The sequence below is a fragment of the Chiloscyllium plagiosum genome, unplaced genomic scaffold (genome assembly GCF_037043375.1).
Source record: "Chiloscyllium plagiosum isolate Xiang-an unplaced genomic scaffold, Cpla_swu_hap1 HiC_scaffold_34, whole genome shotgun sequence".
NCBI classification, from domain to species: domain Eukaryota; kingdom Metazoa; phylum Chordata; class Chondrichthyes; order Orectolobiformes; family Hemiscylliidae; genus Chiloscyllium; species Chiloscyllium plagiosum.
The window spans coordinates 10558515-10585222 of NW_028270172.1; the positions used below are offsets into that span (position 1 = coordinate 10558515).

A 26708-nucleotide genomic window follows, 5' to 3' on the forward strand; every position below is an offset into this window, starting at 1 on the left:
TATGCCTATCCAATGCCCGCTTAAATGCCCATGAGGGAGAGTCCACTACTGCTACTGGCAGGGCATTCCATGAACTCACGACTCGCTGAGTAAAGAACCTACCCCTAACATCTGTCCTATACCTACCCCCCCTTAATTTAAAGCTATGCCCCCTTGTAATAGCGGACTCCATACGTGGAAAAACGTATGGACTTGTGCTCTCTTCACAACTAATGTTCCCAGTTGTCTTAGCACCATTTGCAATTTTAACAATCTTGCCTTAAGTCCCTTCATCTAGGCTGTGAATATAGACAATAAATTGTTGAGATCCCAACACGGACCCCTGCAGGCATTCCATGCATTATAACTTGCCAAATTGACAATTTATGTCATCAGTTGCCTGAAAGCTAAGCAATCTTTGTCCCATGCTCACATATTACTCCAGACATCATGGACTCATATTTTGTACAGTAATCTTCAACGCGGTACCTTGTTGAACACCTACTGAAAATCTAAGTACATCTAAGCACATGTTCTCCTTTATCTGAGTTGCTTGTTACTTCTTCAAAGAACTCCAATAAATAAGTCAAACAAAATTTCCTTTTAGAAAACCATGTTGGCATTATTTTATTGAGGACGCTACTTAATAAAAGATTCCTACATTAATGACAAATGTTAAGTGAATTGGCCTGATGTTTCATGCGGTCTCTTTTCTTAATGGGAGGAGTTACAATGGGCGGCACGGTGGCAGAGTGGTTAGCACTGCTGCCTCACAGTGCCAGAGACCTGGGTTCAATTCCCACCTCAGGCAACTGTGTGTGAAGTTTGCACATTCTCCCGGTGTCTGCGTGGGTTTCCTCCAGGTGCTCCGGTTCCCTCCCACAGTCCAAAAAATGTGCAGGTTAGGTGAATTGGCCATGCTAAATTGCCCGTAGTGTTAGGTGAAGGGGTAAATGTAGGGGAATGGGTCTGGGTGGGTTGCTCTTCGGAGGGTCGGTGTGGACTTATTGGGCTGAAGAGCCTGTTTCCACACTAAGTAATCTACTATTTTCCAATCTGATAGGACCTTTCTAGATGTTGAGAAATTACAGAAAACTGAAATCAATTCATCAACTCCCTCTGCATCCATTTAAGACCTTAAGATGAAGTCTGTTGCGATCTCATTAGCATTTAATTCTCATCATGTTCACAGCCATTCCTGCTAATTGCCTAAAGATTCCCTGAGCCCCCTTTCGCCTATTGATTTACAATTGCCAAGTTATTGCATGCATCCCCTACAGTGAAGATAGACACAAGATATCTATTCACTTCATCCATTTTTCCTCATTTCCCAATAGGACGAACACTCACTTCAGAGTGCTTTTCTTTTTAAATACCTCCAGAAACTCTTACAAGCCATTTTAAAATTTCTAGCTAGCTTTCTTTTATACACTATTTCTCCCTCCTTATAATTATTTTTCAGTCATTCTTTGCTAATATATATCTACATAAACTTCTGACTTGCAACTGATCTTTCAATTTGATACGATCGATAACTTTCTTAGCCACAGACCATGCTTCCTTCCCCAGGAATCTTTCTTCTTTCACTGGAAAGTAGCTTTGCTGAGTGTTCAAATATCTCCAAAAATGTCTGATTAGATTAGATTAGATTAGATTACATTACATTACATTACCAGTGTGGAAACAGGCCCTTCGGCCCAACAAGTCCACACCGACCCGCCGAAGCGCAACCCATCTATTCCCCTACATTTACCCCTTACCTGACACTACGGGCAATTTAGCATGGCCAATTCACCTGATCTGCACATCTTTAGACGGTGGGAGGAAACCGGAGCACCCGGAGGAAACCCACGCAGACACGGGGAGAACGTGCAAACTCCACACAGTCAGTCGCCTGAGGCGGGAATTGAACCCGGGTCTCAGGCGCTGTGAGGCAGCAGTGCTAACCACTGTGCCACCGTGCCACCCAATATAACCATGCTCCCAATATAACCATGAACCTAACTTTCCAGTTCACTTAAGCCAGGAAATGCTGCCTGCCAGGATCATCTCCAAGTCATTTCCAGTTCAATGATACCGAGTTCATGTTTCTCACCCACGGACATTAACTGCAGATGCACTGGCCTTGGATTACAATGATGACCAGGAGTTCCCAGACCTGCAGCTGCCACACATCATCATGCCCTGCCATCATTAGTGTTTAATCAAATATCTTATGTTAGCTCATGGGAGGTGGGCAATGCTGGCTAGGCCAGCGTTTATTACCCAACTTTAGCTAACTAACCTGAAAGTGTTGCCGATGAGCTGGTGTCTTTAATTGCTTGAGAGTCCAGGGACAGCCACAATGCTGTGAGGGCGAGACTGCTGGGATTATGACACAGCAACAGTGAAGCAGTAACAATATATTTCCAAGTCATAACATTGGCGGGCTTGGAGGGGAACTTGCAAGTGACGGTGTACTCATGGTTTTTGCTGCTCGTCATTTTCAGTGGTAACGGCACAACTTTGGAAGATGCTCTTGCAGGACCCTTGGTAAATTATTGCAGTGCATCTTGTAGATGGTACACACTGCTGCCACTGTACATCAGTGATGAATGCTGAATGTGAATGGGTTGCCAATCAAACTGGTTACATTGCCCTGGATAGCACCAGATTTCCTCAGTGATACTGGAGCTGGAGCTGCACCTATCCAGACAAATGAGGAGTATTCCATCATTCGCCTATGTCTTGTACATGGTGCACAAGGACTGGGGAGTCAGGAGGTAAGTTACTTATCTCAAGAATTCCCAGCCTCTGACCTGCTGCTATTTATATGGCTGGTCCAGTTTAGTTTCTGGTCAATGATAACCCCCAGGATATTCATTATGGGAAGGTTTAGTAATGGCAATACAACATCTCTGGTCTGACTCATGCACATAGAATAACTTTAATAAATGTTCCTTTTATCCAAACTGAATTGCCCTAGTTAAGATAACTGGGAACAGTTCACACACCCAGTTCCCAGGGAAGTTACACCTCCATGCCGAAGGGCTCATGCTGTTGGTAAGTTTTTGCTTAACTCAGAATAAACACACAAGAAAAGATCTGTATGAAACATTACCTGGTTTAATAATAGCATTTTCAGACACCCTGAAAACTGAGATTTTCTGTTTCGGAGGTATCCCTGCTAGCCTGTACTTTTCCATAACAAACCCCGGTTTCTGCAAAGAAAATAAAAAATCTCTTAAATAAATGCACAATTTAATAACAGCTTGTATTTATATGGTGGCTTTAAAGAAAATAACCCAAAAAATGTCATAGGAATGAGACCAAAATCTTTGCACCAGGTCATATTAGGAAATAGAGCCAATGACCAATGGTTTGCTCAAAGAGGTAAACTTTAACTGAGCATCTTAATGGAGGAAAAGCAGCAAGAGGTTTGGAAAGGTTCAGGGAGGGAATTCCAGTTGAAGGTAGCTAGAGACAATCATAATGGTGGAGCAGTTAAAAGTGGGGCATGCAAGAGGCCAGGGTTACAGGATTACACAGAGCTCAGGGGGCTGTGACACTGGTTGAGATCAGAGGTGAGGCCCTGGAGGATATAAAAACAAAAGTAGGGGGCCTTAAAATTCAAAAGCTGACAAAACTCAGGTCTGGTAGTATCTGTGCAGAGGAAGACAAGTTATGGTTTAGGGTTCAGTGACCTTTCTTCAGAACTGATTGCAGTTAGGAAAGATTGGTGTATAAGCTGAAGGTGGGGTGGGGAAAGGAGTAAACAGTAAGTGGAAATGGAGCGATCCCAGAGAGAGAAAAGAAATACAATTGGGCAGACAATGGAATGGATAAAGCTCAGTCTGAAAGAATTGGTAATCGCTGATCGTGACCATTAGTAGCTGACAATGGGTCATTTGTGGTTGTAGTCCATGGAATGACAAGGCCTGGTGTAAGGATATGGGAGATGATGCTCAGGCCTTAACATTGCTGAACTCAACACTGACTCTGGAAGGTTACAAGATCCCCAGTAGGAAAATGAGATGCTGTTCTTCCAACTTGCACTGAGTTTCCCTGGAGCAATGCAGCAAGCCCGAGACAAAGATGTTGGCCAGGGAACAAGATGATGTGTTGAAATCGCTGCTGCACCAGGAAGGTGTATCTGGGGCTACGGATACTGAGGAGAAAAAAAAATTAGGTGTTACATGCTCTGCAATTGCAGAGTAAGGCGTTGTGCAGGTGCAGGGAAGTGTTTGGAAAACAGAAGAATTGGACCAGGGTGTCCTGGAGAGAATGGTCTTTGGGGAAGGTTGACAAAGGAAGGGTGCAGTATGTGTGTCTGGTGGTGGCATCCCTCTGGTGCTGGCGGAAATGGCAGTTAATGATCATTGTGATGTGGATTCTGGTGGAATGGTAAGTGAGGATGGTGGTGGGGTGTGGTTATCACTGTTGTGGAAGGGAAGTGAACGGGTGAGGCCAGGAGTGCAGGAGCTGGGAGAGACATGACTGAGATCCCTGACAATAATGGTGGCAGGGCCTTAAAATTCAAGGTGTGTTAACTGGAAACAAACATCAGCTAGTCAACACAAGTGCAGTGTGCAAACATGACCAGGGGTGAATTATACCTCAGTAGAATTTTGTATGAGCTTATCGGTTGAGGGTGGAAGATGTGGGTCAGTCAGGGGTGCATTGGAATAGTCAGAGAGAGCGATCGAGAGCGCGATCGAGAGCGCGATCGAGAGCGCGATCGAGAGCGCGATCGAGAGAGATCCACAGCTAGCAAACACAACGGATGTATCTGGTGGAAGCTCGTCTTCAGTTCAGATACTGCATTCCTGGCTTGTACATAAGGCATTTTCTTTTGCACTTCACCAGTTCACTGTCAGACCGCAAGTCCAATAAAATTTTAGATATTATAAGTAGTATTCTTCAGTGTTATGTTGCTCATTAATAAATATGCTATAATTTACATGAACTTGAATCATTCTTGCTGCACTGAAGTCCATGTTACAGCAAGTAACAAATAACCTTTTACACTGAAATGATTGAGCAGGAAATGAGGTTAATTCAATCAGAATGGTTTCAGTATCAAAGCCCAAAACCAGAATATACTTATTATGGTCACAGTTAAATCACTAATTATGTTTCCATCTGGTTTAGGAGCCAGGCAAAGTTTGGAATCTCAGGTACTTACTAACAGAATAAAGCCACAAGATTCCACAGCTTTGAAAATAAAACCAAATAAACTTTACAAGATTACAAAAGTACAACAGTACTACAATATATACAATTATACTCAAACATCCAAAATTAACATTAATACTCTTTCCTGTAGCTAAAGAATGCATTCATGAATAATGATTACTGAGGTAAGAGACTGGAGTGCTGCTATCAACCATGGAACTATATCAAGCTGTGATGAAAGCACTTTTCATCCTGTGTTAAAGAGGAATATTTTCTAATTTTAAATGGACGCTATCTTTCCTTACTAAACTTCAAAATGGCAAAATGGATCTGATTGATTGATCTGCTAATTGCTCAGGCAAGGAAGCTCTGTTGAGAAGTTCAAAATGTACATTAAGTATTTGACATGTGACAGACCCAGATGGGGTGTGTGTGTGTGTGTGTGTGTGTGTGTGTGTGTGTGTGTGTGTGAGAGTGAGAGAGAAGTTCCTCATTAGTATTCCACACACCAATTGTCACATAACATCTGAAATGTTGAATAAATGCTAGGAATTACATACAATTGTGGGTGTTTTCCTGTAATTTTTAGTTTAATCAGAGTGATATTTGAGAGACCTTATAGAGGTTTATAAAATCATGAGGGACAACGATAGTGTAAATAGACAACGCCTTTTCCCTGGGTGGGGGAGTCAAGAAGTAGAGGGCATAGGTTTAATGTGAGGGAGAAAAGATTTAAAAAGTACTTCAGAGAAAACATTTTCACAGGGTGGTGCGTGTATGGAATGAGCTGCCAGAAGATGTAGTACAGTTACAATATTTAGAAGACATTTGGACAGGTACGTGAATAGGAACGGTGTAAGAGGGTTATGGACCAAATGTAGGCAAATGGACTAGTTTAGTTTGGGAAACCTAGTCAGCATGGACGAGTTGGATAAAATGGCCTGTTTCTGTACTAAATGACTCCAAAACTCCCATTTTTCAAAACAGCGCCCTGGGATTATTTTCTGCATAAATAATAGGGCAGAAGGGGGCTCAGTCAAACATGTCTTCTGAATAATAGCATCTTCTCAGTGCTGCATTAGAATATCAGGCAAGATGTTTGTGCTCAGGTCACTGGGATAGGATTTGAGCTCAATCTTCTGGATCAGACAAGATTAGTCACGGCTGACACTGAAATACATGCAGCATAATTACTTCTAAAATATAACAAGTCTTCTTTATTTGTTCAGCCAATAATTTGCTGGATGTGTGAGCAAGAAAGAATTAAGATGCAGCAAAGCAATAGCTCAGGACCATCTCTCTCGAATTACCTTCAAGGCCTGTGTGGGCCAATGTTTATTGCATTCAAGATGCACATAAAATCTTTTGTGCAAGTTTGTAAGGATGCCAGAAAAATAAAGCTTGCATATTGTTCACTGCCAAATTAAAAGGTCAAAAACTGTGACAGACTGAAATCCAAAACTGTCCTGAACCATAATGGAAAAACAAAAATCAGGAAAAAATGCCAAGCTGATGTCAAAAAGTGTTGATGATGAAAGGATTTCTTAGATTTGACCAATTCCTCTGAAAACTAGCTGAGATAGATTATAGAAGCACTGAAGGGCAGATGGTTTTGAATAGCAGTGGAGGAAACAAACCTGTCAGGGAAAAGGTATGATAAACCAATGGACAATCTTAGAGAAGACTGGGTGAATCCAAAAATGAGGCAGTAGTACTAGGTACAGCAGCACATATGCTATAGAGTCACAGAGGTCTACAGCATGGAAACAGGCCCTTCACCCCAACTTGCCCATACTACCCAGTTTTCACAATTAATTTAGTCCCATTTGCCTGTGTATGGAGGCCCCTTTGCCTTCATACCTATCCCATCCGTGTACCTGTCCAAATGTTTGTTAAATGACAAAATTGTACTCGCTTCCACCTCTACCTCTGGGAGCCCGTTCCTGATACTCACGGCCCTGTGTGAAAAGATTTCACCTCTGGACTCTTTTGTATCTCTCTCCTTTAACATATGCCCTATAGTTTTAGACTCACCTACTATGGGGAAAGGATGTCAGCTATCTACGAAATCTATGCCCCTCATGATTTTATACACCTATATAAAAGTCACCCATCAGTCTCCTACGCTCCAGTGAAAAAAACAAATCCTAATCTATCCAACCTCTCCTTATAAAACAAATGCCTTAAGTAAACTGATCTTATGACGCCCCTGATTAGGAGCTATTTGTTTGGTGGACAATAAACTAATGAGCAGCCACATATTTGACTACATTGCTGTATGTAAACATTTCTGTTACAAGCTGATCTTCACTGCCTGTCACCTGATGAGCGGTTCATACACATGGAAAACTGAAGGTAAAAATAAATCAATCAATCTTTGGTCAAATTTATTCACTACTGTGGTTCGTGCACTCAAACCTCAAGCATGATTCCCCAGTCAGTGAAACTTGATATGGACTGCCAGAGAAAACAGTCAATGATAGGGATGTGCAGTTCCAAACCCTGACTGTTGTAACGCACAATAGCATTATGGGAGTGAGGAAAAGTCTGCTGTTGAGAAGTTTGAATCATCTGCAGTGAAAAGGAACCACAATCAGGAGACAACTAAATCAACAGAAGCATCATCTTCAAGTTTTCACAGGAAAATATTCGGGCTTCAACATCTGTAGGGAACAAATCAGTGTTCCGAAGGACACTCACAATTCCCTGTTATAAATTCCTCTAGTTTAATGTACTGTATCATAAAATCACGTCCTATGATTAGTTTTTGCACAAATCTTTAACCATAGGCATCCAAATTGATCTGCATTTCAAGGTCGATTGCTTTTAATGACTATATTTTACATGCTACTCTACTCATTTACACCAGGTACTTGAAGCAGACAGATTTTTCAAAATAATAAAGTAATGCTCATACTATGACGGCTCAGTCAAAATAGGCACTCCGTCATTCTAGAGAAAATGCATTTTGTAATTATTGCCCTTCTCAAAGGCCTTAGTATAAAGTCAAATTAAAATGAAACAGTGACAGGATATGAATAAATCATAACAAAACAGAAGCAATATTTAAAACATTATACTGACAGCAACTGTCAATTCACTACATCTTATTCAAGGCTTACTGTGGAGCTATTTCCATTAATTTGGCCCAGCCAGGCATTATTTTCAATCAATTACAGCTCATTTGGAAGCTATCTGTTCACATTGAACAAGAAATTTTACAATTTTCTCAAATGACTCAATAAACTATTTTTAAAAAGATGTTACAGTAATACTTACTAAAACATTTTCATGGCAATCTACAATAGCTATTCTATTAAAAAAATATATTTAAGTAGCCCTGAACTACAAAGAAATATGCAAAAATAGAACGCGCATTTCAATGGTTCTGGTAAAAGTTAGTCTGACACAGCATGACTATGGCGTTTACACAAGCATGGCATGATTTTACTAAAACATTCCACCCTTTCAATACTTTAGGGAAACCTTCAGTTATCATAGGTTATGGACATAAATTTTTCCCTCCCGAAAAAAAGGCAGGTAAATTGGGAATACATTTTTGCAAAAATCCACAATAGGTTTCCCTGGATCTGCACGGTAGTGCATTTGCTCACCCAGACACAAGACTTGAAGAATCTTTTTAAAAAATCCTCTCAATGTTTTCCTAATTTAAATTAATTTACAAAAGGCTCAAGGAGCTCTTTTATTGAAGTACACTTTGGCCTGCCCAACTTTCAATTATTCCCTGTGCTCAGGTACAGACCAGGCAAAATAGCCACTATTGTCTTAGATGAAAAGAAAAAGGCAAATCACAGAGTGGTAACAAAACATGATGCATGATGTCAACTGATTGCATCTCAAGTTGCCTTTCTTTGGGACAAACCAATTACCTTCTTAATTACAGCTATCGTATCTATCAATTGCAAACATGAAGAAATGGGTCCAAAGACTTTAGTCAATGACTAGTAAGCAGGTCCATTCATCAAAGCAGCCTAACTAGCTCGGCTGGTAGTGAGTGGGACTCTTAACCCGAGGATGTGGTCTCGTGTGATGACTGTATGGGTCAGCTCAATTGGCTAAGTGGCTACAATATAGTGCACAATGATTCCAACAGCACAGATTCAATCTCTATCTTAGCTGTGATAACTCACAGAGACCCTGTCTCCTCACTTTGACCCTGCTTGAGATGGAGTGGTGCCCCTTAAGCTTTGTAACTAATTCTCTCTCTCAAATGGAGAGGTGTCGCTAGCCCCTCACAGATTACCAGCCTTTATCCATAGCCAAAAATGTATATTCTAGCAGTGAAACCTTCCAGATGTATCCGTAAATATCTAAGTACAGTTGCTGCAACCACTATAATGACTTTTTTTTAAACCACCGCAAGAACCTATCATTGAACGCCTTCTCATCATCGGTCTGCACAGTAACATTACAAGCTATATGTATTGTTACCACCCAGCTCACTATCGGATTTTTCTTGACTTTGTGACTCTGTACTGTTAAGCCTCCTTGCTTAAGAGGAAAGTCACAGCCAAACATTAACGTAACCATCACTCTCTGATTAATCAAATCACCATCATCTCAAACCACATTTCCAATCCACAAATTTAATTCCCTGCATCAGATATTTGCTTAAACTTGACCAGGCAATGAAAGGAGGTCATTAATCTGCAGTTATAATCTCCACAAAAGCTAGCAGACCTACTGAGTCTGATCAGCGTGTTCCCATATTTGACGTGAAATTATTTTATCGTTTTGCACATAAAGCCAAGCTTCAAAAATCAAAAACTAAACCAGAAACACTTATCTCTCCAACATCACCTGGCTCAACCTCAAACACCGTTGCTATTGCTCAAACCTTCACTTCAAATTTTATTGCTTTTCAACTTCGATTTTCTGTAGCCCTGCCTCATCACCTACAAAATCCAAAAAGCACCGTCCAATACAAATTCACTCATCGCTATTGCCCTGACTGACCTACACTCAATTTTATCCATGACTTCAAATTCAACAGCCTTGTCACAGCAAACCTGTATCTGCTTCAGCCCTTCGACTCTAGCCTTGTATAAAAACACCCCTTCCTTCTGCCATCCTCAAATCCTGCATAAGGACTCATTGTCCATTCCTTTTTGGGTTTTACTTACTTACTCTACTTTAAGTGTCTTTGACTTATTTTACAACCAGAAATAAATAAATAAATAGCTTTATATACAAGTTTTCAGTTTTTTTTTAATATAAAAAGGTAATACTTCAATAAAGCAGCTTCTAACCAAGCACCTCCCATGACAATTAGAAGCACAGGCTTGGAGCACAGAACGTCATATTCTCAACTTCACTAGGGGTGAATTAAAAAAACCCTTTAATGTTATGAAATAACTCTCTTACAAGATCCAACAATTCAGGCCTCTTCCTTTCGCCACATGGTGATTTCCTTTTCTTTTGAATGTATTATGATCAGCTTCTCCCTTACACTCCGATGACAAGGCTGGCTCCTTCTGGGAGTGTCACCTCTAACTGGCTTGTCTTTGCAGTTTACTGTAATAATTCATCACAATTGCTGGATTTTCTGGATCAGAGCACTTGCATGAAATTGGGAGTGAGTATCTATGTCAAATGGTGAGCAAATTCAACAAGTTCACATTTTCAACACTTGTAGTTTTTGTACAGATCACATTGGTGATAAATGATCCAGGGATCAATGAAAAACATGGGTTTCTGTTGCTCATTGCAAAATTTGTATCTCTACATCCACAAAAACATGTCACACTGGAACACAAATTATTGTACTGAGATGCAACACTGAGCATGAAAACCTGTTGACAAGTTCAATACAGGAACTGCATTAGAATTATATAATGACAAGCACATCAGTACAACAGTGCTCCTCTGGTTGAGTATCCAATCAAAACCATTTCCTGGTCTTCTGCCATAATCACGCACATGCTTTTCTTGCAAGCATGGAGTGTAGGAGGCTGAAGGGTAGCCTAATAGAGGTTTATAAAATCATGAGAGGTATAGATAAGGTGAATAGCAAAGGTCTTTTCCCCAGGGTATGGGAGTTCAAAATTAGAGGGCATAGGTCTAAGGTGAGAGGAGAAAGATTTAAAATGAACCAGAGTGGCAATTCTTTCACACAGAGGGTAATGCACATATGGAACGAGCTGCCAGAGGAAGTAGCAAAGGCAAGTATAATTACAATATTTAAAAGACATTTGGACAGGTACACAGATAGAAAAGGTTTAGAGGGATATGGCCCAAATGCAAATGGGAAGCCTGATTGGCATGGACAAGTTGGACCTAGAGGCCTTTTTCCATGTTGTAGGACTCTGCGACTTTATTTATCAAATTCTCTCTCGCTAGCCTACAACATTCCAGGTCACAGAAAAACTGGCTTTGAAGAAAGATTGTTTTCTCTTGTCATCTTTAGCTCGTGTCTCTGTTTACTGACCCTTCCACCACTGAAAACCATGATCCTTGATTATTCTGCCTAATCACCTCAGGAAATTCAGCACCTCTATCTAGTCTCCTTTCTGCTCCAAAGAGAACCATCTCAAACTGTCCAGAGTACCTAATCTCTGGGACAGTGCTCATAATTCTCGTCGGCACCCTCTCTAAGACTTTGACATCCATCCAGAAGTGTAGTACCCCATGGCATTGCTCAAGAAAACCATCCTCAAAACTAGACCCTAAACAATTTCTCGCTTTACCAAGAGTCGGGCTAGCTGCCTTTTCTTTGGCGACCTATTGTAGTTGGGAAATAAACTGAAGGTATTTCAGACAGGAGAAAATCCAGATAAATAAAAGCCAAGTATTGTGCATGTCAGCAATCTGAAATAAAAATAAGATGTAGGTCTGGCATCAAAAATTAACTGGTCTGTCTTTATTTTCACAGATGCTATCAGACCTGCTGAGTTTCACCAGCACTTTGCTTTCACAAGAGGAGAAAATTGACAGACTGAAATAGTCAGAGAAATAGAGCAGCCTTACACATAGTCCTTCGTAACAGACCCTAGCCTACTTGCTTAAATATTTAATCATTATTAAAGCAAAACAGATAATAAAACATTTTCTTACTTTAAACGGTGATGTATTTTTGCCACCAACTACCAATGCAGGCCTCTTGCCACCATATTTTTCTTTCGGTGTATATGATACAACATGACAATCTTGAACCTGGAAGCAAAATACATTAAGATGTCTTTTCTATAAAAAAGTTTATTCGATTTATTTTCTATTGAATATTTTATTCATTAACACCAGTTTATGACAGCAAGAAACTCACACGTAAGCTATTATCAATTATTAGTGTGCACTATGCTGAGAGACATATTTAATTCATCATTGCAAACTATTCCTGCATTGGCAAGGAACCTGTAAACCATACAAACTACATCAGGATTGACGAGCACAAAATATTATTCCTTCCCCACCCATTTCAATCCAGGTTTCAAGGACAAAATGTGTTAACTGTTGAAGATTTTTCACAATGCTGTTTTAGGAAAATGAGACCAAGTCATATTATGCTTCCCTCCTAAAACAGGCTTCACAGTAAACCACTAGGGGTGAGATATGACTAAGCAACAGGAAGCGTGGATGTAGGTTTGCTCGCTGAGCTGGAAGGTTCATTTCCAGACGTTTCGTCATCCTACTAGGTAACATCTTCAGTGGGCCTTCGGGCAAAGCACTGCTGTTGATTCCGGCTTTCTATTTATATGACCCACCAACAGCAGCTAATGAACTTGAAAGACCCTATACAGACAACAAGCAAAACTAATGTCATTTACAAAATACCGTGCAAGGACTGTAACAAACACTACATTGGACAAAAGGCAGAAAACTAGCCACTGGGATACATGAACATCAACTAGCCACAAAACGACATGACCCTCTCTCACTAGTATCCTCACATACAGATAAGGAAAGACACCACTTCGACTGGGACAACACATCCATCCTAGGACAAGCCAAACAGAGACATGCACGAGAATTCCTAGAAGCATGGCATTCCAACCGGAACTCTATCAACAAACACATCGAGTTTGACCCCATCTACCTCCCTCTGAGAAAAAGAACAGGAAATGACATCACCAACCCAATGAAACCTAAACATATAAATAGAAAGCAGCAATCAGCAGCAGTGCTTCGCCCGGAGGCACACTGATGATGTTACTTAGTAGGGTGACGAAACGTCTGGAAATGAACCTTCCAGCTCAGCGAGCAAACCTACATCCAAAACCTCAACCTGAGCTACAAATCTTCTCAAAACTCACGAACACGAAGTGTGTGTACAAACTATATATTTTTTAATTATTCCAACATGACCAGATCATACATTCTTGAATTAAAAACATACAGAGCTGGAGAAACTCAGCAGGTCCAACATCTGTAGAGGGAGAAATCGAGGCAATATTTTGACTCTTCATCGGACTTGAAGTGAAGTGCTGTTTTTCTTTTTGGGTGGGGGGAGACTAAGTGAAACTAAAAGGGCAGGGATAGGCATAAGGATAAGACAGATTAGATGTCAAAAATAAAGGCAAAGGAATGACAATAGTTGTATTAAAGAGACAAAGCAGTAGCTTAAGATTGGTGTTAATAGCAGAGCAAAACTCAGCTTTGTTTGAAAGCAAAAACATGAAAGGTATGAACTGGCACTTGTAGAGAAAGGAATTGAAAATGGAGGTCAGAATTCAGAGTCTAAAATTGTTCAACTCAATGTTGAATCCAGAAGACCGTAAAGTGCCTAACTGGAAAATGACGTATAGTCCCTCCAGTTTACAGAGGTCTTCACTGAAACACTGGTTTGGACAGCATAGACAGCAGAAATGGGATCATAAGGGAAGGATTGTGCACTGAAATGGAGAGAGACCAGGAGGTCACTCTCATGCTTGGAGCCTTGCTCAGCAAAGCAGCCACCTAGTCTGTAATTGATCTTCCCAGTGTAGAGGAGACCACTTGTAAACAATGAGGACAGGAACGTAGTAAGCTGTTGGAATGTTTCGGAACTTGGCCAGTGAGAATAAGTAAATGGCAAGGTATTAACCTCCTGCAAATGCATGGGGAGATGATGAGGAATGGATGTGTTAGTCTTAGGTCTCAGTTACATCCTTGAATGGATGCCTGATAGCTTCCAGCCACTATCATTCTTGAATGAACCTGTTCTTTTTCATGATTAGAAGGTCTGTACATTTCATAATATCACATTTTATACATCTTTGCTTAAAGTATTCCATATGTTACAGAATCTATGATGTTCTTCTAAAAACTAAACTGATTTCACAATTACCACTTTATTTTCATGCCATACTTTTACCTGAAGTAACGTGACTGCATGTTTCTCACCCCCTTTCGTCCACAAAGGCATCATCCCCAACTTCACTGCAACAAGTCCAACCCTCCGAGTGCCTATCAAAGATAGAAATGAGAGACATAATTTGCTTTTAACCATGGAAGTCGCTTAGTCAAAATTAACTTCACTAAATTAGACCAAACAAGCGCTGAGACAATACTTTTACAGTAGAAAGATAAAATGAAACACGATTACAATTTGAAATACCGTGACTCTTTTTATTAACACAGGTGAGACAACAGGAGTTCTTTTACAAAATAGTGCACCTTGGTCACAAAATACACATCAGACATTAGGACAGATACTTCCCATAGCTTTCCATCCGTAAAATTAATCAATGGAAAATCGTGGGACTGTGTGCATACATTCTCTCCAACAGAAACACAATTTCTTAAAAAAAGAAAGTCTGGCACCCTTGACTGGTCTGGCCTCCATGTGACTCTAGATTCTCAGCAATGCAGTTAATACAGTGTGGAATAAAATAACCCCGTAGTATCCATTTCTGAATCATCTGCCACTAAAAATTCAATATGAAGAGATTAAATATACATTAATTCTAAATATAGAACAGAATCACAGAATCCCTACAGTGTGGAAACAGGGTCTTCAACCCCAATAGGTCCACACTGACCCTACGAAGAGCAACCCACCCAGACCTAAATATTGTCAGGTAGAATTTAAGAAATGCCTCTCAGTCTCTATTTTGGCCAACTGTGCAGAAATATTGGAGGTTTACCAAAAAGCAAATATGCAATGGTTAATGCTCTTATTGTTCTCATTCACCATTCCTCACTCTCCTCTGCCACAGCTTACCTCTTCTGCCAATTTTTCACATTATTTTTCTCTTTCCTCTCCTCATTTCCCTTCTGCTGAATTCTCTTCATTTTGTTTCTATTTATATTAATAATCCCCAAAATTTCACCCTCAATCCCTATGCTGGACATTCTGCCACTTAATTAAAAGATTCAGTCATAAAGGGGCTGCAGGAGCAAAGAGATCTGGATGTGTATGTGTGAAAGTCTTTTGAGTTACGGTGTGGCTATAAAAACATATCACATCCAGGTTTTATTAATAGGGATTAGAGTACAAGGGCAAGAAGGTTACGTTAAACTTGTATAAAACACTAGTTAGATCTCAATTGCAGTATTGTGCCCAGCTCTGGTATCACACTTTAGGAAATATGCAAAAGGCCTTAAAGATAGGGCAGAAAAGATTCACATGAACGTTTCCAGGATGTAGAACTTCAGTTAGATAGCTGAATTGGAGAGGTTTAGGCTGGTCTGCTTGGAGGCGATTGAGAGGAGGTTTGATAGTAACATCCAAAATCATGAAGGATCTGGATAGAGTAGGCATCGAAAAAAAATTATTCCTATCAATGGAAGGATCAAGGAGCAGGGCACAGAGTTACGGCAATTCAAGAAAGCAGCAATGAAGACGAGGAGAAACATTTTCACACTGCAAGCGGTCAAGATCTGGAAGGCACTGTAAGAGTGTGATGGAGACAGTTTCAATTGAGAAAGAGACTTTCAAAAGTGAATTGGGTTACTGACTGAAAAGGAACAATGTGCAGGTTGGTGACAGGGAGGTGTGAAATGACATAGCTGTAAAGCTAATCCTGAGAGCCAACATCATTGTGATAAACTCAATGGCCTCATTCTGTGCTGTATGAATTCTGAGAGAGATCATAATAGTTGGGAATCAGCAGAGAAAGTGATATCAGAAGTCAGACAATAGACAGAAAATTTTTCCTTGATACAACGTTCAACACGTCCCACAGAACAGGGCATGCATTACCAGATTGAGGAAAACGTACAGGTAGTCACAGAGAATAGCATGCGCATCTATTCTATTTACACAACAAAGTACATTTCTAATTTTGTCTTGTGGATCAATTTCTCACATGAATTATATAGGTCATAGAACAACTAACCAATTCCTGCAAGAACTATAAACAGCACAAGAACTTGGAGCAGGAGTGAGCCATTAGGCCCCAAAAGCCTGCTTCACCATTCAACAAGGTCAATGACGATTTCAGCTTGACTGTTATTTAACTTTCCTGCCTGTTCCCCAGACTGCTATGACTGCCCTGCAGTTCAAAAATCTGCCTCAAACATATTCAACTTCTACAGTTCTCGGAAGTAGAAAATTCCAAAGATTCACAACCTGCTGACAGAAAACATTTCTCCATCAGTTGAGTACGGATTATGCACATTTGCTTTGATGGCTTTACAATTCCAAATATGTTATCAACGACTAGAACTTGTTCTGTTTTTCTGTCATCTGAACTTGCCAGGTGTTTCCATACACATCCTTATCATTTTGACTGAGAAGTTTTAAAAGGATTTCTTTGAATGACTACAATAGCCTTGTGTGCTGCATTAGCCTTGACCTTTCCAAACACAACAATAATGCCACAACATTATGCAGGAAAGACTATTAATCATTAAGAATATTATGCGTGCATATTGCTCATTATATTATTCATTGGAAGTTTTTTTTAAAACAAGGATAAAACAGATGAAAACAAGATACTCATTTATACATTCAAATGTGAAAGATACTTATAAAAATACATTGATATTTTCATCAATTTTCTACAAAATTGGTTGCAGGTTTAACTAACCTGGCACCCAAGGTAACCTGGGCCATGGCTCATCTTTTAGTGGGCAAGATTTTCTGCTGGTCATTAATTTATATTCTTCAGGAACCAATTTTTTTAAATGCTGAATGTTTTCTTCAGAGAGATGTTCATGCCACCAGGTGCTCTCCACATTTGTCCTAACAAACATGAACAGTGGACACCTAGGAAAAAAAGAGCACAACACATTTTTATTATGATAAATTATGGCACGATTGTACTAGTAACATTCTAGAAATCCTTTATGAAGTATTTCTAACTCACAAACACAGAATCACTGTGGTCCAGAAGGTGACCATCCAGCCCAAAGGGCCCACACTAGATCTTCAAATGAGCACCATTACAGAGTGCCAATCACCTTCCCTCTCCCCCCTCCCCAGTCCTTGCGCACAATCTCTATCCACATAATCATTCAATGCCCTGTTGCACGTCTACACTGAACTTGCTTCCTCTACCCTTTCAAGCTGTGCAGTCCATGCCATAACTACTCCCTAAGACACAAGAGCAGAAATTAGGCCATTCAGCCCATCGAGTCTACTCCGCCATTCAATCATGGCTAATACATTTCTCAACCCTGGCTCCTGCTTTCTCCCCCTAACCCTTGATCCTCAAGAACCTCTCTCAGTCTTAAATACACTCAATGACCTGGCCCCCACACCCTTCTGTGGCAATGAATTCCATAGATTCATCACTTTCTGGCTGAACAGCTTTCTCCTTATCTCCGTTCTAAAAGGTCTTCCTTTTACTCTAAGTCTGTGCTCTCGGATCCTCGTCTCTCCTACCAATGGAAACATCTTCCCAACAACCACTCCATCCAGGCCATTCGGTATTCCGTACTTTTCAATTCCATCTCCCCTCATCCTTCCAAATCCCATTGAATATAGACTCGCAGGGTGAAAAACCTTTTCCTCACATCACCCATTTTTATTTTGCACATCACTTTAAATTGATGCGTTCTGGTCGTGGATCCTTTCAAGTGGGAACAGCTTCTCCACATCAACTCTATCCAGCTGCTAACAGCTTTGAAAACCTCCCTCAAAATCTCCTCTTAGCCTTCTTCTCTTCAAGAAGAGTCCAAACCTCATCTGTCTATTTTAGTTTCTCATTCCTGGAACTCTCCTTGTACATTGCTTCTGCACAGTCTCCAGTGCTTTCTCATCTTTCCCATCCATAACTGTATACAAAACTACATGTGGGATCTAACACATATCTCACACAACTTCAACATCACATCATTACATGTGCACTCTCTGCCACTATTAATAAAACCTAGAACTCTGTGTGCTTTATTAATTGGTCTGTCTACTTGTTCTATCATGTTTACTGTTCTGCACACGTATACAGAGGAACTTTGATTATCCGAATTTCGGATTATCCAAACAAGATCACATGGTTCTAGGATGGGGGGAGGGGTGTGGGGGGGGGGGGGGGGGGGGGGGTGGGAGGAGGAGAGCGCGTGGGGGGGGGGGGGGGGGGGGAGAGGAGAGCGCGGGGGGGGGGGAGGAGAGCGTCGGGGGGGGAGGGGGGGGGAGATGGGAGTCGGGGGGGGGAGAGATGGGAGTCGGGGGGGGTGGGGGGGGAGGGTGGGAGTCGGGGGGGGTGGGGGGGGGAGGGTGGGAGTCGGGGGGGGGAGGGGGGGAGGGTGGGAGTCGGGGGGGGAAGAGGGCAGTCGGGGGGGGGAAGAGGGCAGTCGGGGGGGGGAAGAGGGCAGTCGGGGGGGGGAAGAGGGCAGTCGGGGGGGGGGAAGAGGGCAGTCGGGGGGGGGAAGAGGGCAGTCGGGGGGGGGAAGAGGGCAGTCGGGGGGGGGAAGAGGGCAGTCGGGGGGGGGAAGAGGGCAGTCGGGGGGGGGGGAAGAGGGCAGTCGGGGGGGGGGGAAGAGGGCAGTCGGGGGGGGGGAAGAGGGCAGTCGGGGGGGGGAAGAGGGCAGTCGGGGGGGGGAAGAGGGCAGTCGGGGGGGGGAAGAGGGCAGTCGGGGGGGGGAAGAGGGCAGTCGGGGGGGGGAAGAGGGCAGTCGGGGGGGGGAAGAGGGCAGTCGGGGGGGGGAAGAGGGCAGTCGGGGGGGGGAAGAGGGCAGTCGGGGGGGGGAAGAGGGCAGTCGGGGGGGGGAAGAGGGCAGTCGGGGGGGGGAAGAGGGCAGTCGGGGGGGGGAAGAGGGCAGTCGGGGGGGGGAAGAGGGCAGTCGGGGGGGGGAAGAGGGCAGTCGGGGGGGGGAAGAGGGCAGTCGGGGGGGGGAAGAGGGCAGTCGGGGGGGGGAAGAGGGCAGTCGGGGGGGGGAAGAGGGCAGTCGGGGGGGGGAAGAGGGCAGTCGGGGGGGGGAAGAGGGCAGTCGGGGGGGGGAGGGGAGTCGGGGGGGGAGGGGAGTCGGGGGGGGGAGGGGAGTCGGGGGGGGAGGGGAGTCGGGGGGGGAGGGGAGTCGGGGGGGGAGGGGAGTCGGGGGGGGAGGGGAGTCGGGGGGGGAGGGGAGTCGGGGGGGGAGGGGAGTCGGGGGGGGAGGGGGGGCGGGGGGGGGAGGGGGGGCGGGGGGGGGAGGGGGGGCGGGGGGAGGGGGGGCGGGGGGGAGGGGGGGCGGTGGGGGAGGGGAGGGGAGTCGGGGGGGGGAGGGGAGTCGGGGGGGGGGGAGGGGAGTCGGGGGGAGGGGAGGGGAGTCGGGGGGGAGGGGAGGGGAGTCGGGGGGGGAGGGGAGTCGGGGGGGGGAGGGGAGTCGGGGGGGGGGGAGGGGAGTCGGGGGGGGGGAGGGGAGTCGGGGGGGGGGGGGGGAGGGGAGTCGGGGGGGAGGGGAGTCGGGGGGGGGGGGGGGGAGTCGGGGGGGGGGGGGGGGAGTCGGGGGGGGGAGGGGAGTCGGGGGGGGAGGGGAGTCGGGGGGGGGGGAGGGGAGTCGGGGGGGGGGAGGGGAGTCGGGGGGGGGGGAGGGGAGTCGGGGGGGGGAGGGGAGTCGGGGGGGGGGAGGGGAGTCGGGGGGGGGAGGGGAGTCGGGGGGGGGGGAGGGGAGTCGGGGGGGGGGAGGGGAGTCGGGGGGGGGAGGGGAGTCAGGGGGGGGGAGGGGAGTCGGGGGGGGGGAGGGGAGTCGGGGGGGGGGAGGGGAGTCGGGGGGGGGAGGGGAGTCGGGGGGGGGAGGGGAGTCGGGGGGGGGAGGGGAGTCGGGGGGGGAGGGGAGTCGGGGGGGGAGGGGAGTCGGGGAGAGGGGGAGTCGGGGAGAGGGGGAGTCGGGGAGAGGGGGAGTCGGGGAGAGGGGGAGTCGGGGAGAGGGGGAGTCGGGGAGAGGGGGAGTCGGGGAGAGGGGGAGTCGGGGAGAGGGGGAGTCGGGGAGAGGGGGAGTCGGGGAGAGGGGGAGTCGGGGAGAGGGGGAGTCGGGGAGAGGGGGAGTCGGGGAGAGGGGGAGTCGGGGAGAGGGGGAGTCGGGGAGAGGGGGAGTCGGGGAGAGGGGGAGTCGGGGAGAGGGGGAGTCGGGGAGAGGGGGAGTCGGGGAGAGGGGGAGTCGGGGAGAGGGGGAGTCGGGGAGAGGGGGAGTCGGGGAGAGGGGGAGTCGGGGAGAGGGGGAGTCGGGGAGAGGGGGAGTCGGGGAGAGGGGGAGTCGGGGAGAGGGGGAGTCGGGGAGAGGGGGAGTCGGGGAGAGGGGGAGTCGGGGAGAGGGGGAGTCGGGGAGAGGGGGAGTCGGGGAGAGGGGGAGTCGGGGAGAGGGGGAGTCGGGGAGAGGGGGAGTCGGGGAGAGGGGGAGTCGGGGAGAGGGGGAGTCGGGGAGAGGGGGAGTCGGGGAGAGGGGGAGTCGGGGAGAGGGGGAGTGGGGGAGAGGGGGAGTGGGGGAGTCGGGGAGAGGGGGAGTCGGGGAGAGGGGGAGTGGGGGAGTCGGGGGGGGGAGGGGAGTCGGGGGGGGAGGGGAGTCGGGGGGGGAGGGGAGTCGGGGGGGGAGGGGGGGCGGGGGGGGAGGGGGGGCGGGGGGAAGGGGGGGCGGTGGGGGAGGGGAGTCGGGGGGGGGGGAGGGGAGTCGGGGGGGGGAGGGGAGGGGAGTCGGGGGGGAGGGGAGGGGAGTCGGGGGGGGAGGGGAGTCGGGGGGGGAGGGGAGTCGGGGGGGAGGGGAGTCGGGGGGGGAGGGGAGTCGGGGGGGAGGGGAGGGGAGTCGGGGGGGGGAGGGGAGGGGAGTCGGGGAGGGGAGGGGAGTCGGGGGGGAGGGGAGGGGAGTCGGGGGGGAGGGGAGGGGAGTCGGGGGGGAGGGGAGGGGAGTCGGGGGGGGGAGGGGAGTCGGGGGGGGGAGGGGAGTCGGGGGGGGGAGGGGAGTCGGGGGGGGGAGGGGAGTCGGGGGGGGAGGGGGGGCGGGGGGGGAGGGGAGTCGGGGGGGGAGGGGAGTCGGGGGGGGAGGGGAGTCGGGGGGGGAGGGGAGTCGGGGGGGGAGGGGAGTCGGGGGGGGAGGGGAGTCGGGGGGGGAGGGGAGTCGGGGGGGGAGGGGAGTCGGGGGGGGAGGGGAGTCGGGGGGGGAGGGGAGTCGGGGGGGGAGGGGAGTCGGGGGGGGAGGGGAGTCGGGGGGGGAGGGGAGTCGGGGGGGGGGGGAGGGGAGTCGGGGGGGGGAGGGGAGTCGGGGGGGAGGGGAGTCGGGGGGGAGGGGAGTCGGGGGGGGAGGGGAGTCGGGGGGGGGAGGGGAGTCGGGGGGGGAGGGGAGTCGGGGGGGGAGGGGAGTCGGGGGGGGAGGGGAGTCGGGGGGGGAGGGGAGTCGGGGGGGGAGGGGAGTCGGGGGGGGAGGGGAGCCGGGGGGGGAGGGGAGTCGGGGGGGGAGGGGAGTCGGGGGGGGAGGGGAGAGTCGGGGGGGGGAGTCGGGGGGGGGAGTCGGGGGGGGGAGTCGAGGGGGGGAGGGGAGTCGGGGGGGGGAGGGGAGTCGGGGGGGGGGGGAGTCGGGGGGGGGGGGGAGAGTCGGGGGGGGGGGAGAGTCGGGGGGGGGGGAGAGTCGGGGGGGGGAGGGGAGTCGGGGGGGGGAGGGGAGTCGGGGGGGGGAGGGGAGTCGGGGGGGGGAGGGGAGTCGGGGGGGGGAGGGGAGTCGGGGGGGGGAGGGGAGTCGGGGGGGGGAGGGGAGTCGGGGGGGGGAGGGGAGTCGGGGGGGGGAGGGGAGTCGGGGGGGGGAGGGGAGTCGGGGGGGGGAGGGGAGTCGGGGGGGGGAGGGGAGTCGGGGGGGGGAGGGGAGTCGGGGGGGGGAGGGGAGTCGGGGGGGGGGAGGGGAGTCGGGGGGGGAGGGGAGTCGGGGGGGGGAGGGGAGTCGGGGGGGGGAGGGGAGTCGGGGGGGGGAGGGGAGTCGGGGGGGGGAGGGGAGTCGGGGGGGGAGGGGAGTCGGGGGGGGAGGGGAGTCGGGGGGGGGAGGGGAGTCGGGGGGGGGAGGGGAGTCGGGGGGGGGAGGGGAGTCGGGGGGGGAGGGGAGTCGGGGAGAGGGGGAGTCGGGGGGGGAGGGGAGTCGGGGGGGGAGGGGAGTCGGGGGGGAGGGGAGTCGGGGGGGGAGGGGAGTCGGGGGGGAGGGGGGGCGGGGGGGGAGGGGGGGCGGGGGGGGAGGGGGGGTGGGGGGGGGAGGGGGGCGGGGGGGAGGGGGGGCGGGGGGGAGGGGGGGCGGGGGGGGAGGGGGGGCGGGGGGGAGGGGGGCGGGGGGGGAGGGGGGCGGGGGGGAGGGGGGCGGGGGGGAGGGGGGGCGGGGGGGGAGGGGAGTCGGGGGGGGGAGGGGAGTCGGGGGGGAGGGGAGGGGAGTCGGGGGGGAGGGGAGGGGAGTCGGGGGGAGGGGAGGGGAGTCGGGGGGGGAGGGGAGTCGGGGGGGGGAGGGGAGTCGGGGGGGGGGAGGGGAGTCGGGGGGGGGGGAGGGGAGTCGGGGGGGGGGGGAGGGGAGTCGGGGGGGGGCGGGGGGGGGAGGGGGGCGGGGGGGGGAGGGGGGCGGGGGGGGAGGGGGGCGGGGGGGGAGGGGGGCGGGGGGGAGGGGGGGCGGGGGGGGAGGGGAGTCGGGGGGGGGAGGGGAGTCGGGGGGGGGAGGGGAGTCGGGGGGGAGGGGAGGGGAGTCGGGGGGGAGGGGAGGGGAGTCGGGGGGGGAGGGGAGTCGGGGGGGGGGAGGGGAGTCGGGGGGGGGGAGGGGAGTCGGGGGGGGGGAGGGGAGGGGAGTCGGGGGGGAGGGGAGTCGGGGGGGGAGGGGAGTCGGGGGGGAGGGGAGTCGGGGGGGGAGGGGAGTCGGGGGGGGAGGGGAGTCGGGGGGGGAGGGGAGTCGGGGGGGGAGGGGAGTCGGGGGGGGAGGGGAGTCGGGGGGGGAGGGGAGTCGGGGGGGGAGGGGAGTCGGGGGGGGGAGGGGAGTCGGGGGGGGAGGGGAGTCAGGGGGGGGGGGGGGGAGTCGGGGGGGGGGGGAGTCGGGGGGGGGGGAGGGGAGTCGGGGGGGGGGGAGGGGAGTCGGGGGGGGGGGGGGGAGGGGAGTCGGGGGGGGGGGGGGAGGGGAGTCGGGGGGGGGAGGGGAGTCGGGGGGGGGAGGGGAGGGGAGTCGGGGGGGAGGGGAGGGGAGTCGGGGGGGAGGGGAGTCGGGGGGGGAGGGGAGTCGGGGGGGGGGAGGGGAGTCGGGGGGGAGGGGAGGGGAGTCGGGGGGGAGGGGAGGGGAGTCGGGGGGGAGGGGAGGGGAGTCGGGGGGGAGGGGAGTCGGGGGGAGGGGAGTCGGGGGGGGAGGAGCCGGGGGGGGAGGAGCCGGGGGGGGAGGAGCCGGGGGGGAGGAGCCGGGGGGGGAGGAGCCGGGGGGGAGGAGCCGGGGGGGAGGGGAGGGGAGTCGGGGGGGAGGGGAAGGGAGTCGGGGGGGAGGGGAAGGGAGTCGGGGGGGAGGGGAGGGGAGTCGGGGGGGAGGGGAGGGGAGTCGGGGGGGAGGGGAGGGGAGTCGGGGGGGAGGGGAGGGGAGTCGGGGGGGAGGGGAGGGGAGTCGGGGGGGAGGGGAGGGGAGTCGGGGGGAGGGGAGGGGAGTCGGGGGGGGGAGGGGAGTCAGGGGGGGGAGGGGAGTCAGGGGGGGGAGGGGAGTCAGGGGGGGGAGGGGAGTCGGGAGGGGGGAGGGGAGTCGGGGGGGGGAGGGGAGTCGGGGGGGGGAGGGGAGTCGGGGGGGGGAGGGGAGTCGGGGGGGAGGGGAGTCGGGGGGGGGGAGAGGAGTCGGGGGGGGGAGAGGAGTCGGGGGGGGGGAGAGGAGTCGGGGGGGGGGGGGAGAGGAGTCGGGGGGGGGGGAGAGGAGTCGGGGGGGGGAGGGGAGTCGGGGGGGGGGGGGGGGAGAGGAGTCGGGGGGGGGGGGGAGAGGAGTCGGGGGGGGGGAGGGGAGTCGGGGGGGGGAGGGGAGTCGGGGGGGGGGGGAGAGGAGTCGGGGGGGGGGAGGGGAGTCGGGGGGGGGAGGGGAGTCGGGGGGGGGGAGGGGAGTCGGGGGGGGGAGGGGAGTCGGGGGGGGGAGGGGAGTCGGGGGGGAGGGGAGTCGGCGGGGGGGAGGGGAGTCGGGGGGGGGGAGGGGAGTCGGGGGGGGGGGAGGGGACGGGGGGGGAGGGGAGTCGGGGGGGGGAGGGGAGTCGGGGGGGGGAGGGGAGTCGGGGGGGGGGAGGGGAGTCGGGGGGGGGGAGGGGAGTCGGGGGGGGGGGGGAGAGGAGTCGGGGGGGGGGAGGGGAGGGGGGGGAGGGGAGGGGGGGGAGGGGAGGGGGGGAGGGGAGTCGCGGGGGGGGGGGGGAGAGGAGTCGGGGGGGAGGGGAGGGGAGTCGGGGGGGGAGTCGGGGGGGGGGAGGGGAGTCGGGGGGGGGGGGGGAGAGGAGTCGGGGGGGGGGAGGGGAGGGGAGTCGGGGGGGGGAGGGGAGGGGAGTCGGGGGGGGGAGTCGGGGGGGGGGGGGAGGGGAGGGGGGGGGGAGGGGAGTCGGGGGGAGGAGAGGAGTCGGGGGGGGGTGGGGGGGGTGAGTGTGAGTGTGATGTGCCCAGCGGCTGTTCGGCCCTAATCCTCGGCCTGAAAAAGGGGCCGAACAGCCGCCCCGCCCCAGGATCCGAACCTGTGAGCCCCGGCTCCTTTCACCCCCGACAGCAAACGCCAGGCTCCCACCGCCGCCATGCCACCTCGGTCCGTCACCATTCAATCACCTCCCCGGCAACTTCCGGTGGTCCGTCCGCTCAGACATTCCGCCGGGGTCCCAGCCTTTCCGTTCCGCTCTCGTTATGAAGCAGCAATGGGGCTGGGCTCAGACACTCTCAGTTGGCTCTTTATCACACTTCAGTTGGGAGATACATATGATTCAACTAATTATAAAGATTAGGGAATTGCATGTCTGGTCCCAATAGCTCCCAGGAATAATGTTGCTGGAAAATAAATAAAACAAACTGGTTCAAACTGAAAATTTGAAGCAGAAAAGGCTAGAAATGCTCAGCAGATCTGTCAACATTTGTTGGAGAATACAAAACACTAAATTTATGCTTCAATTTGTTAATCTGGCGCCAGAATTATCTTATTCATTTTGCAATGAGATTTTCTCCTTTCCCCATTTTTCATTAAAGAAAATAAAGCTTTGTTATTCCTGTTTGTTGCTTCAGCTACTGTCAAACCCTGTAAACATAGAGAAGGAAAGGACAGGGAAAGGCCACATGGTCTATCAAGCCTGTCCCACTCCAATGGTTTTTGTCAAAACTCTAGGATTGGCCTTGTGCCGCTGTTATGCAAAGTTTATCAGGTCACTGATAATAAAAAAAAGCAAACGAAACCAAGGAGCTGAGAAGACTAGAATATTTTCTTCTGAATGTTGCTTATTTCTAAGTTATGAAAAAGGCTGTTTGTATTAGAGTGACCTACTATATTATATTTAAGAGTTTGTTCCTTAATGTGTCTTTTGTGAGAGGCTCCTCTTGCTTTTCACTCTTGCCTTTTCCAGAACATATGGCACCAGATGGTCACCAGAATCCACCAAGTCTAAACATATTCCAATATAGATCTAAGATGACATAGGAAATAAATCACTGCCTAATATCTAACCCAGCTTGCCCTTGTATACAGAGGAACCTCGAATATCCAAAGGACACAGGTGGGGAGTATTTTGTTCAGTTAATTGAATGCCGGATAACATAGTTTTGCCACGCATCAGGACCTTGCATATTGCAAGATAATGCAAAATTTTGATAATCAAATGCCAGATAATCTATGTTCCTTCATGGCCCAATGTCCACCCAATCTATCAACTTGAAGTAATTCAAAAATAGGAACTTGTGGGATATAGGTAAAGTAGTGTTACTTCTGCAATTATAATTACTTATGCAAAGTAAATGCACTCACACCAGTGTATAATTGTTTCAACCAAGAGCTGAGTCAACAGAATGAAAACTATGTGGAGGAAATGTATAATTGTTTTTGTATTAGCTAAAATGTGAATGCAAGAATGAAACGTGCCTGCTAACAATGGTAGACAAATAGATAAGGTGCTGTGAGGATGTATTTTAAGCCAGATATGCTTGTACAAGCAGTAGTTATAAGCATCTGTTTCCCACTTTTGCAAAAACACAAAAACAAACCCCAATTAAAAGGTCATAAGGATCAATGTGGTTGGGGAAAGGGAGGAGACGGCTCAGGTGAGGGAAGTAGATAATCACGAAGAAGGATATACC

The 26708-nt window shown here is 50.5% G+C and overlaps 1 protein-coding gene across 1 annotated transcript in view; it reads right to left on the reverse strand.

Moving 5' to 3' along the window:
• mrpl3 (mitochondrial ribosomal protein L3) overlaps positions 1-25226 on the reverse strand; it is a 61001-nt gene extending 35775 nt beyond the window's left edge. The window contains exons 1-5 of the mRNA XM_087978483.1: positions 25112-25226; positions 17103-17281; positions 14444-14535; positions 12208-12306; positions 3080-3179 (exon numbers count right to left, since the gene is read on the reverse strand). Coding sequence (XP_087834609.1) covers positions 3080-3179; positions 12208-12306; positions 14444-14535; positions 17103-17281; positions 25112-25191 — 550 coding nt within the window. The 5' untranslated portion in view covers positions 25192-25226. The remainder of the gene's footprint in view (positions 1-3079; positions 3180-12207; positions 12307-14443; positions 14536-17102; positions 17282-25111) is intronic.
• Between the last annotated feature and the right edge of the window lie 1482 nt (positions 25227-26708).